This window comes from Lemur catta, chromosome 11 (assembly GCF_020740605.2).
Source record: "Lemur catta isolate mLemCat1 chromosome 11, mLemCat1.pri, whole genome shotgun sequence".
NCBI classification, from domain to species: domain Eukaryota; kingdom Metazoa; phylum Chordata; class Mammalia; order Primates; family Lemuridae; genus Lemur; species Lemur catta.
The window spans coordinates 51,750,119-51,762,550 of record NC_059138.1 but is presented as its reverse complement, the minus strand read 5'-3'; the positions used below and the strand labels follow the sequence as shown (position 1 = coordinate 51,762,550).

Sequence of the window (12,432 nt, the reverse complement as noted above, 5' to 3'; positions counted from 1 at the left end):
ATAAATTTCCTTGGTTCAAGAGAGAACATTAAAGATGATGGCAGAACTTTACATATTGCCAGTACATATGGTAATTAAGCTTATTTAATAAAAGCAATGCTAAATGGCCTTGTAATACTTAATAAACAGGCAATTTCTCTCCTAATATATGCAAAATCAACTTTGATGCAGACATTTTTCCATACATCAAAAATGGTATGGAAATTTTTTTCTAACCACCCAGCTGCTATAATGTTAACTAAATTAATTTTAATCTTAAATCAGAGATGTAATAGAGAAACGGATGATTTAATATGCAATCTCATTACATTTGACAGGCTTATTTATAAATGATTTGCCCCACATTTTGACAAGCATAGTTAATATGTTAATTAGCTTTTAAAAAGATGATGAAAGGAAGAGACTGACATACTATCATTCTTCATATACTGTGCTGGGGAGCACTGTAGTTGATACCTTAGCGTAGTGCTACTATATGTTAATATTTTGGCCCTCCAAAAGCACTGCGATCTTGATGAAATAATCCTTTATTAGCTACAGGTAACTTAGTCACCCTGTATTAAAAATCAATCCCAAGTGACCTTCTGCTTTTCTACTTAAAAAACAAATGCAGCCCTAAACATATTTATGAGCGTCTATAAAGGAATATAAAGCTTATTTCAAGCAATGACCTCAACAGCTAGAGCAGAGCTCCCTGGCAAGGGAAGAACAACACAGATAAGCTGCTGTTTACATGTGCACTTCTCTCAATGTGGTTTTTAGAGCTTGGTAAGCTTTTTTCGTTTAGAAGCTTAGCAATGATTTCCTATGCCTTGAGTTAAAAAGTTATAAAATCCAAAAATTAAGAGAAGTTATACAGAGGCAATTTTCAATTTGATTCTTCTGCTTAATACCTCCTTCATGGGGGGAGACAAAGGTATCAAACACTGTCTGTCTTGAGGAGTTCTCAAACAGTGCAGGGTATTCACTCACTGTCACAGTGCCGGAGACCTGGAGGAGTAAATCATAACACGGCCAGCTCTGATTTCCATCACGTGCTGACACTGTTAATGCAAATGTGTCCTCATTAATATTTTTATTGCCTGTGGCTATTTAAACAGAAAACTGGAAAATGTAACACTGTGTAGGGATCGTTAGTTTTTAGTTACTACTCTATTGCCCCAAGATGGTAAATGAACTGTAAAAATAGCCTGAAACTACTGCCACCTGCCTCCCTGCTATTGTCCATGGGGTAATATTTGCACTTCTCTTTGGTGCAGCTGAGCCATGACTCAATTACAGTCCCATTTGTAGGTCTCTGAATACCCAGCATCGATGTCATTGATTATACAGAAATCAGTGCCTGTGCACTTCTCTCTAACTGGAAAAACACATACATTTTACCTGACTTATAGGATAATAACAAAATAGCTTTTAGAAAATGACTTGGAATGAAATCAGATTCAGAATGACAGGCATAGCATAGACATAACTTAGATTTTAGGGCTTAGAAGTGAAGAGCCCGTAAGCACGGGAAGCTGCTCAGACATAACACATTTGCGATTTGTTTTTGGCAATGAATAATCTTGGCATGTAGACAAAAGGGCATTTGGGGTCTACTATTTTCTATCAGTTTTCCTCCCTTCCACTTAAATATCAGCCTTCTTATGCTTCCATTATGTCTCTGTTCAAAGCAAATTGGCAGAAAGTGCTGAAGCCGTCTTCCTGGAGAGAATGAACACACACACACACACACACACACACACACACACACACACAGGGAGGGAAAGAGGCACAGACTAGAAATCAAATATTGTGCTACACCTTAGAAACAGACATGTTAGCAAGTCACAGTCCATATGGTTCTTTGTACAGTATTTGAAAGAGCACTTTTAAAGGTCTGGGAAAAATTAGCCACTAGTATATAAAAAACAGCTTCTCCTGATTCTCAGGGTACAGCCTTAACTGAACTGAACTGCCAGGCAACTAAGACAAAACTGGCTCCAAGCCACAAATGTTTTCAAACTATGGTTTATTAGCAGAGTCCTTAACTGACCTCACTGAAAGACAACCTAGAATTTCCATACTCAGAAAACAGAGAAAAATATTCCCTAACTCAAAAATATTAAGTAATGATTATTTGCATAGCCAACTCTCAATTACAAGGCAGGAAGCGGGAAAGGAATGAGAAAGTCAGTAACTGATATCCTGATGCATTCCTTGGCCTTTATTTTCAACCTTTTTCTCCATTACAACTAATTCTTCAAATACCTATTTTGTCCAAGCTCCTGCCTAGCCTTGGGGAAAAAATCTAACTGTGTAAACAACCATCTCTCCCCTCCAAAAAAAAGAAAAAGAAAAGAAAAAAGCTAGGAAGTGTGATTTAAAAAATGGATTAGCTCAGCTACTCAATGATAGATGAACATCTTTATTCTCTCAGTGTTTAGAATATCATTAAAATGGTATTAGATTTATTATAAGATACTACAAAATTTATGAGAACAGATCTTATGCTGTCTGATAATCTAGATTCTTCTGTAGCTCTAATGAAAGCTACAGATATACACCCCATAAAAATAAATATATTGTCATATACACAAAACATATATTTTCAGTGACTTTAAAAATTCTAAAATCCTATTCCTAGGGGGGTTGCTGGAACCTAAATTAAGAAAGTTTACACTGTGCCCTTCATTGTAAGAAACTTTATTGTTTTTTCACCATATAGTTTTTGGGTCAAAAACATCAGGGAAGAAGCCAGGCCTTATCACAGCCTAATTTACAAAAAGCGAAGATTACTGGGGTAGAACAGTGACTTAAGTATACACCAACAGTAAGATAAGCAATATATGATGAAGTTTTACTGAGGTCATAAATATTATATGAACAAGTAGCTGAATTCTATATCTGAGATCATAATCATTTAGGGAAGATGATTCCTGTTATAAAATAGTCATGTGCTATGTGCATTGTTTCACTTCAAACACAACTGTGAATCTAAAAAAGAGATTTTTCTATTAATAAAAGACATGTTCAACAGTCACTAAAATAAGATTCACTTATTTGATTATTTGATTTAGATCACATAACTCAGCATAGTTTACCATTAATAATAATTATGCATTACATCTTTCTGGTCATTGAACCTCATAAAATAGATTTTTAAGCTTTGCTAAACCATTGTGTTACACCTAAGACTCTAGTGAAACTACATTTATAATATTTTTAAAAAGTAATCATTTTATTTCATTTTGGATAACTGGTATCAATAGTTTTCAGGGATACTGTGAACCAATTGAATGCCCAACAATTACACCAAATTTTTAGATCACTTATCTGAGCTTTGCCATGAATTTAAACATGCTCCCTGCTACTGCCAACTCTACTGCTGTTTGGAGATACATACTTCCTTGTTATAAAATAAAGCCACAAATTAAGACCCTTAGGGAGAAAAATCATAGTACTGACAGTTAGATAAATGTCTCTGCCCCTGTCCATCAAGAACCATTACTAGACACCATCTGCAAGGGACACTCTGATTAGGGAACATTCCCAATCATGTTTTAAAAAATCCAGCGGTATTGCCACACACAGGCAAACACCCTGCACCATTAATCTTCATTCAAACTGTTAGGATATTTGTCTAGGCTTGACCCAGACCAAGCACTACAGATAGATTAGCTAGAATGAAGCTTCCATTTCTCACCACATGTCAAGGCAGGTGGAGTATTCTGTTGAGCCTAGGAGGACATCTGGAGGTCTGTACCACAAGGTAACCACTTCATTGGAGTATGTGTGGCTAGGGACGGATTTTGCTCTTGCAAGACCTGTGGGTTACACGAAACATAAAGAAGTTTAACGGGCATTAATAGGACAAGGGAATTTGAATTGGAAAGTTCACAATTTAAAAAGGTCAAACACGGTACTGTAATGCAGAATCACAAATGCAGTATCAAGGTTAATAGAAAGGTTGGGGAAAGCATATTGTGGTCTCTCTGTTTTGAATACATGCCAATAACCATTAAATCATTTATTTTTCCTAATAAAGCACTAGTATCATGAGTCTATGAAAATGTCAGCAGAGTAAACAAATGATTCATAAACTATTAGATACAAAACATGGAAACTTAGAAATCTCTTGGATTTTCCAAAGTATGTTTCCAGAAACTCTAGTTTTGAGAGTTGTAATTGTATGTTTTATGAGAAAGGGCTTCTTGGTCAAATAACTTCGAGAAAAAATGGATTTAGAATGTTAAACAGTCTCCAAATTGTAAGACTTCTCAGTGCCCTTAATTTTTATCATGTGCATTGTGAATGTGCAAGACGAGCATGTGACACTTTTCTCAAAGGGTTTTCCTAAAACTTATGATTTCAGTATTCTGTCAAACACTCTTTAGGAAATGCTCATTGGAGAAGCTCATTTGAAAACCATCTATCTAAATAATTATAAAGGAATAGTCAAATAAATCTGGTAATCCAGATGATGAAATAGTATATAATAAGTTAAAATCTCTTCTAAGAAATTTTAAAAACTGAGAAAATGGTCACAATAGTATGTTAAGTGAAAAGTATATGCAGTTTGACCTCATAACCATAAATACACATGCATAGAAAAATGACTGGCAGAAAACGTACTTGAATATGGGATTACCCAATTTTTTTCGTTTAGAACATTTTTCTGATTTTTTCCAAGTTTTGTGCAATAAATGTATCATTTTTTTAGAAAAATCACAAAAATTTACAGATGTCATTTTCCTAAAAGAAAAAGAACCCCCTATGTGATAGCTTTCTATCTGGCTACGTTCATTAGTGACAAGTGTAAAGCGTTATTTACCACTTTGATGCTTAATGTGCATAAAACATTTTTACAGTGAAACTACCATAACATAATCATTTTAATGTTCTGATTATTTAAAATTTTTATGTAGTACTTGGATAACTTTTTCTTGTTTATTAACATGCATTTCATTTTCTGTACTATATGTAAGTTTTAAAATTAATAGGACAGCTGATCGGACAAAAAATTTCTAATTAATTCAGCTATGGTAACAGTCACTCAATTTTTTTCTACAATGCAGTTTTTATAATAATGCAATGGTATATTATAAATTGGTTGACATTTGTAAGTTCTCCATATTAAATTTTACAGATAATACACACACAAACATACTACCATACTTACACATTCATAGTCCCCAATTTTTCTGCATGTGAATGGAGTAACTATTTTTGATAACAGATTTCCATAATAGCCTCTTCTTTTCTCTGCAAGGTTTATCCTACCTCAATTCAGGCAAAACTGAACAATAGATAGGACAATTAGGATGATAGTGTGCCCAGAATTTGGTAATCCCATCAAAAGATTTGGTTCCTCAGATGACGATGCTTCCATACAGAGACCAAAGAGCTAATCATAAGCCCTGAAATAGGTTCTGACTCCTTCCATATGCTGTTGTCAAGTCAAGTGGGATGATAAAAACATTCAGGCTTGATTCCCTTGGTTTTCCCCAGGCCCTATTGTCAGAAAGCTAGGCCAGGGAGATGGGAGAATGAAAAAATCTGAGATTTTCTCTGACAGCTCAGACCTGCCTATAAAAATTTGTTATAAAGAACTGTGATATCCCCAGTTGTAAAGGAAGAACAAGACCTTGAAATAACCTAGAAACAGTATAAATCAAAATAACTATACATAACGTCTGCTTAATTCTACTCACTCTGAATATAAGGTTGTTAAACTGGTTAAATATTTGTGGAAGATATAAGTAGAAAAAGCTCTTTACCTACATTATTCTCTTTCCACATGTTTAAGAGCAAAGACTGCCCCAACTTCATTCAGATGGCCCATATAACTTCCCAAAACCACAGTGAAAATAAGTTTTCAATATCTAACTTTTCAAAGCCTTAAGACCGACTTTCTTAAAATCATTTGCATATAAATGTGTCATATAGAATGAAGAATGTTATTACATTAAGATACATTCTTCTTAATGTATCTTAAACATGTGTTAACATTATTCTGCAGCACTTGATGCATCATACTTTAATACAGTTAGTCAATTAAAACAGTTTCTTCTGGGAAGTGTCCTGTATATTGATGAACAAAAGGTTTTCACTCTAAAAATGTTTCTGTTTGGTAAATAACATAAAGAAATCCCAAAACTTTTCAGGGAGGGAGCAAATTATTAAAACAAGGACTCAAAAAAAAAAATTTAAAAAAAGAAAGATCTTGAAGCATAAATATATACCTACATTTTTTCCAAATATTTTTGATAAAGATATTGCCATGTGTTCATACAGTTCATGCATCCAAACATGCTTACTCATGCAAAATTTATTAAACTGCATCCTCCAGCTGAAGGAAAACTGTAGGACAGGATTAATTAGCACAGCATGTGTGAAAGCTTTCTTTCTCTGTTCCTTGTCAGTTGCTATGGTTACACCACACGAAGAGAGCTACACTACCTTTTAAAAAAGATTAAGTTCATGGGTTATTATCAAAACTTCTTATATTGAAGTTTAGTTTGAATTAAAGTCAAAAAGCAAAGTGAAATGTTAACCGGACGAGTACACGTTATTTGCATGTTGCTGTTTTAGCTGAGTGTGTGCCATGAAGGGACGCAAGTTCCTATGGGCACCTAAAATGGCTTGCATAACAATTCAGTGCATCCAACTCAAGGTGTTGTCATTTCTAAATAATGAAAGACTCTAGAGGAGAGGGGATAATCCTACTATTCAAGCCCTATTGGCAATGATTCAAAGTGGGGCTGGCCTTATACTAGCATAGCAGAATCTTGGATTTCCAGGAGTTAAGCTTCATAGCTAACCTCTAACCAATAAAAGAATTCCTTTTCATATCTCTAGAAGATGGCTATCCTATAGATAACATCTGCTGCCACCCTGAGCCTGGTCCTATACTCTGCCATGGACACAAAATAAATCACAGGACAGTGCTTCTGACACTTCCCTAAGCAGACCAGCCATTAAGCATCGAACAATGGAGACTCTTCAGGACTTATCTCAATAGCTCTCTCTGCTGCATTAGACTCTGCTGACTACTCTCCTTCTTTTAATTTTTCTCCTTTTACTTCTCAGATATAGACTAGCTAACCAGGAATGACTTGGTCATCTTCTGGGCCCCTTCCCTATTTAACCCTTAAATGCTGGTTTTGTCTAGGACTATATGCTCAAACCAGTGCTTTCTCAAATATACACGCTCCATAGGTCACAGTGGCTTATATCATGTTTTTAACTGTCATCCATAGGTGATTTTTCCCAAGAATTTATCTCTAGATCATACCTGTCTGTGGCTTCAGACCTAGTTCTAGTCAATTCCCCACTAGATATATGCACTAGGATGTTCTATAGGCACTCGATATAACCCAAACCGAATTCATACGGGGAATACACACCATGAGAGTCCAGGAGCAAGTGCACTGTATTAGGGTTTAGGTTCCCAAAACAGCCAAAGTTCTTTTAGCTGTACATAGATTGGATAAGGGGTCAGAAATGATAATTCCCATTTCATTGCTTTGACTAAGAAATTGACAAGGAACTGGCAGATCTTCCTCCTCCTTAGGTTCTCATCACCATCCCTTGCTAGACTATTATACTGGCTTTAAGTCTATCCATGGCACGATAGTACCAATTTCAAATTATTTTCTAGACAATAAATAATCTACACCTATTGCAATTAATATTATTGAAAATTATAGCTTAATTGGAACATTCCTCAATGTGAACAACAATAAAATACTCCAATGTCCAATCTTCCCATATAATCACTATGAAAGGGGGACACCCTCTAATTCCCTCCCTCTCATCTGCCATAAGGGGAAGGGTATCTTTTCCAGGAAATCCAGTATCTTGAGGACAGGTTATGGTTATTTTTTTAAAATACATTTAACATCATAAGGTGCTGTTTAAAGTGGAAAAATAGTTTCAAGATTACCATTATAGTATCCTTTTATTTCTTTTGAATATAACATCTTTATTTTGGTTTCTGTCCAGACTTCTACTTAAAATGGAGCTACTCTTTATAGGTTACCAAAATCCCTTAAAAAATGTTTAGCATTTGCCAGTCTTTCTGCTGAATAAAAGTAATTTTTGAACATAAATTCTAATAAAATGAAATTAAGTTCATAAAATATCAAAACATATTAAGGCAATATTTTATTTTGCTCTGATTTTAGTATTTTTGCATTTTTAAGCTCAATAAATTATGCCTAATTTTACCTATCCTAAAGGGCACTGATTTTTTTACATCTTCATTTTTAAATACAGAAATGATAACATGTTAATATAGGCATTCCAAAAAAGAAAAAAACTCAAATAATTAACTTTCATATACAATAAAGAAATTTTTTAATTTTATATTTTTCTATTTTTGTACAGAAGATAAAAACAATATACTTTTCCCAAAAACTCAGCTTTAAGTGAAATTAAGAGATGCGGTAAGACCAATTAGTCAGAATTCTTTGGGTGATTACCATATGAGAAACATGCTTTTGTTGTTAGAACATTAGCCTGCGTACTAGAAGACTTGTGATATGGCACAACTAAATGCCTGATAGTGGTTTTAGCACAACTTACTTAGTTGTGGATCCTTGATTAAGTTGCTAAAGCTTTCTAGCCTTGGTTTCGCTATGTGTACAGTGAGGGGCTGAGATCTGGAGTCAGCAAATGATGGCCTGATAGCTGGCCACCCATCCTTGCAGTTGAATTTTGTTGGAAAACAGCTACACCCATTCATTCACATAGTGCCTAGAGCTGCTTTTGCACTAAACAGCTGAGCTGAATAGTTGACAGAGACCATATGACCCATAAGGCTACAATATTTAGTATCTGGTCCTGTAAAAAAAAGTTTGCTGACCTCTGGGGCCAGACTAAGTTAACTTTAAGGTTCATTCAAGTACTAACACTCAGCGATCCTAAGAAGATACTAGTAAAAATCCTGTTCATGAAATGTATGAAGAGCATATATGTTCACTTTCTTAAAGAGCCCTTTAAGTAAGTAATTCCGCCTCAATGATCCCATCCCATCACATCTGCATTAGCAGAGAATGCAAAATCATTTTCCATAGAGTATATGTGAATATATCATCACTTTCACAGTTCACTGGTTTACATTTCATTTTCTAGTTTCTGCTTCTCAGTTAATGAAATTTGAAGTTATTATTCCAGTGCTAGATGACAACACAATATAGAAAATGAATTTCATAACCCGACTAAATCGGCAATTTGGATGAATTTCCCTATCCTTGCTGATTTGTTGCCAATTTTAAAAAATTAAAGGTAAAACATACTAAATTCATCAGGAGACTCTAAGTTTTAAATCAAGACATAATACTCAGAACTTTTAAGGCATTTGCTTGTAAATATTTATTAATATATACCCAAAATATTATGAATATGCACTTGCATGTGTTAAAAAGAAAATATTTATTGAAATAATCACAACCATAATTAGGTCAAATAAGTAAGAGTAATTTTGATTTTATGCCACAGGTATGCTTTGCACTTGACAGGAAAGAAGAAAATCTATAAAGATGAAATCTATTATACATATAATATCTGAAATGACAACATATGCATATTAGTATATTAATTTCTTAAGCTTTTAAAAGAAGAAATTAGAATGAGCATTTCTATGAGAGGCTTATGAGAAAAATCCTTCCAATTTCCTTCCTAAACCACCTAAATTTTTTTTCAAAAGCAAGAGGGAAGGGGCAATGTCATTAGTTGGTCTTATTACAGATAATACAAAACCATGAAAATCAGTAGATAGGCTAGTGTTTATAACACAGAGGAAAAACTGATGAGAATTTATCGAGCAGTTACAACCTGTTGGTTACTCTCAAAGTTTAAAATATATTATATCACTTAATGGTTATAACAACCTAGAATGTAGTATGATTATTAATATCCCAAATTTAACAAACAGAAAAAGAACGCCCGGAGAAACTAATTTACCGCAGGTCACGTAAATGGCCGTGCCAGGAGAACGCAGGTGCTGTAACCGTCTCCCCAGAAGACTGAAGACTGGGCACCTAGGAACATGCTGCCCGGCACATACGGGGCTCTAGCTGGGTGGTGGCCTAGACCTCACAGGTCCAAAGTCCAGAATGGTGACTAGTTAGGCTGGTGGGAGAGACGACAGGGATGGGGCTTGGGGAAGGGAGGCAGGGGAGAGAGGGGAAGTGAAGAGAAATCACAAGCTGGTTCCCAGGAAGGAGGTTCCAAAAATATGAGCAAACTAGAGAGAATGACATTGCCTAGAGAGCCTCAGAACCATCAGACAAAAAGGCTATGTGGAAAAGAGTATGCCAATAAGAAAGAACTGAAGAGAAACGCTCAGGAACCTTCCGATTAGGGTCTGGCTGCTGAAATGACAGCAGTTCTTACCCGCTTTGTTGGTTTATTTTGAAGGGGAAATGGCAGAAGGTAGTGGCCCCAGAAATGGAGCTGTTAGCTAGAGGGCAGTGATGACTTGGAGAGGAACAGCTGGAAATGGAAATCGCTGGGGGGTGGGGCCGGGGCAGAAAAAGCCTATTTATCTCACAAGATCCTGAGGGCTCATTTTTTTCAGAAACCTCAAACCAGGGTGTGGTCAGAGCCAATCTTAAGGGGATGTAATAAATAACACTGAAAGAAAAAGCTCTTCTGAAATGTCCTGACTAAAGTGCATTTTTAAAACATTCCATGAGATGAAAATAGGCAATTACTTTCAAACTTGAACTAAGAGGTTTTTATGTTTTTACAACAGCAAGTGCCCTTCTGAACCCATGCAAATTAATGAGGCAATTCAAGGAAAAAAAGCTTTGGTTCATACTGAATTATTGTAATACTTTTAAATTTTATGGTTGCCACCCTATTTTTCTGAATTATTTTTCAGCCCTGCTTTTACTGTTTTCTTTCCTCTTGTCATACTACTTGAGGACAGGTCAAGTTATATTTCGGGATCTCAACATTGTACTCAATATAGGATTCCATACATGGTAATAAGAAGCAAATATCTATTAAAAAATGTATACATGTTTACTTTATTTTGATGATTTTAAACATGTTTTGTGACATCTAGTAACAATCTTGGTGGTCCTGAAATTGGAGTGGGGCATTGCTAACATAGTAGATAAACGTCACCACCTCAAATCTCCAAAAGGAGGTACACACAGACCATTTTGGGAATATTTTCAAAAATACATTAAGTCTAAGATATATTATAAATACATATCACAATCACTACAGAGAAGAATCGTCACAGAGCTTTCATGCTGGAAAGGATCTAAGAGAGTCTGTGTCTTTTATATAATCGTTTCTTTTTAAACATAAAGGAAATCAAGAGCCAAAGTTCTATCCAGTCTGCCTCTGCTATTTTTTAATCCACTCCCTTCTTCCTGTCCCCACTGCCACTGCCACTTTAGGACTTAGACTTCTGAGTCTTGAACATTAGAAAGAGCTCCTAACTGGTCTCCTAGCTGCAAAATTTGGCCTGCCTATTCCATTTCCATAGTCTGATGAAAAGACAGTTACATGTAGTGTATAAGCGTTCCTCTTTGGGGTCAGTTAGGACCACCATCTACAAGTTTTGTGATTTGGAGCAAATCAATTAAGCTGGCTGAGTTTCAATGGCTTCATCTGTAAAATGCACATAGTATCTCTGCTGGACATTCTCCATTTGCCTCTCCTGATGTATTCTTGACTCTCACTCTGTTTTATGCTCCCCAGAGGGTGTCCTTAATGGCCCTATAATTGCAGAGTCCCTGTGCCCTGACCTCAAGTTGGGTTTGGCCAATGGGAAGCAAGCTGACCAAAGATCAGAGGGAAGGAAAAAAAATGAGGTCATTATATTCATTCTTCTGGCTCCAGCTGGACAAGGAAACGGCAGTGGCTAAATTCTCCCAGGAAGGGTACAGCTCTTGCTCAGGGGGTTCCAGAATCAATTTCTTTCTTAACCCTGCACAGAGAGGAGTGGAACATCTCCACACTCTTGTTAGCCTGAAGGGGTTTCACATCCGTAACCCTGCTAGAGTTTCATAAACAATCCCCTCAATCATCACATTTTAGTTGCCCTTTGTTTCCTTCTAGACCTTGATACAAAAAAACCACTCGTAACTCATAGGATATTTGTGTGAATTAAATGAGATAATACATGGAAAATGCTTGATCATGCAATTGGCCTAAAATAACACTCAATACATACTGGCTGTTACTGTCAACTAAAGCACCATCTGATCAGGCCACTCCTCTGCTAAAAAACTGGATCCCCTGAGCTTTACCCTCAAAGTCCAAATTCCAAGAAATAAAAGCCCCTGCTATTATGCTAGCTTTGTTTCCTTTCATTCCTTCCCCTATACTAACCAACTGTAAGCAACCAATAAAATTGCCTATAATTATTTCTTTTTATGTCAGTTACTTGGCACAAAATGGTCTTTATCCTGTTATGAGTTACTCAGC

General features: G+C 35.7%; 1 protein-coding gene across 1 annotated transcript in view; it reads right to left on the bottom strand.

Moving 5' to 3' along the window:
* The window catches only part of CDK14 (cyclin dependent kinase 14), a 522,742-nt gene that overhangs the window by 216,114 nt on the left and 294,196 nt on the right, over positions 1-12,432 (bottom strand). Inside the window, exon 9 of the mRNA XM_045564652.1 lies at positions 3,686-3,806. Within this exon, the coding sequence (XP_045420608.1) occupies positions 3,686-3,806 (121 nt within the window). The remainder of the gene's footprint in view (positions 1-3,685; positions 3,807-12,432) is intronic.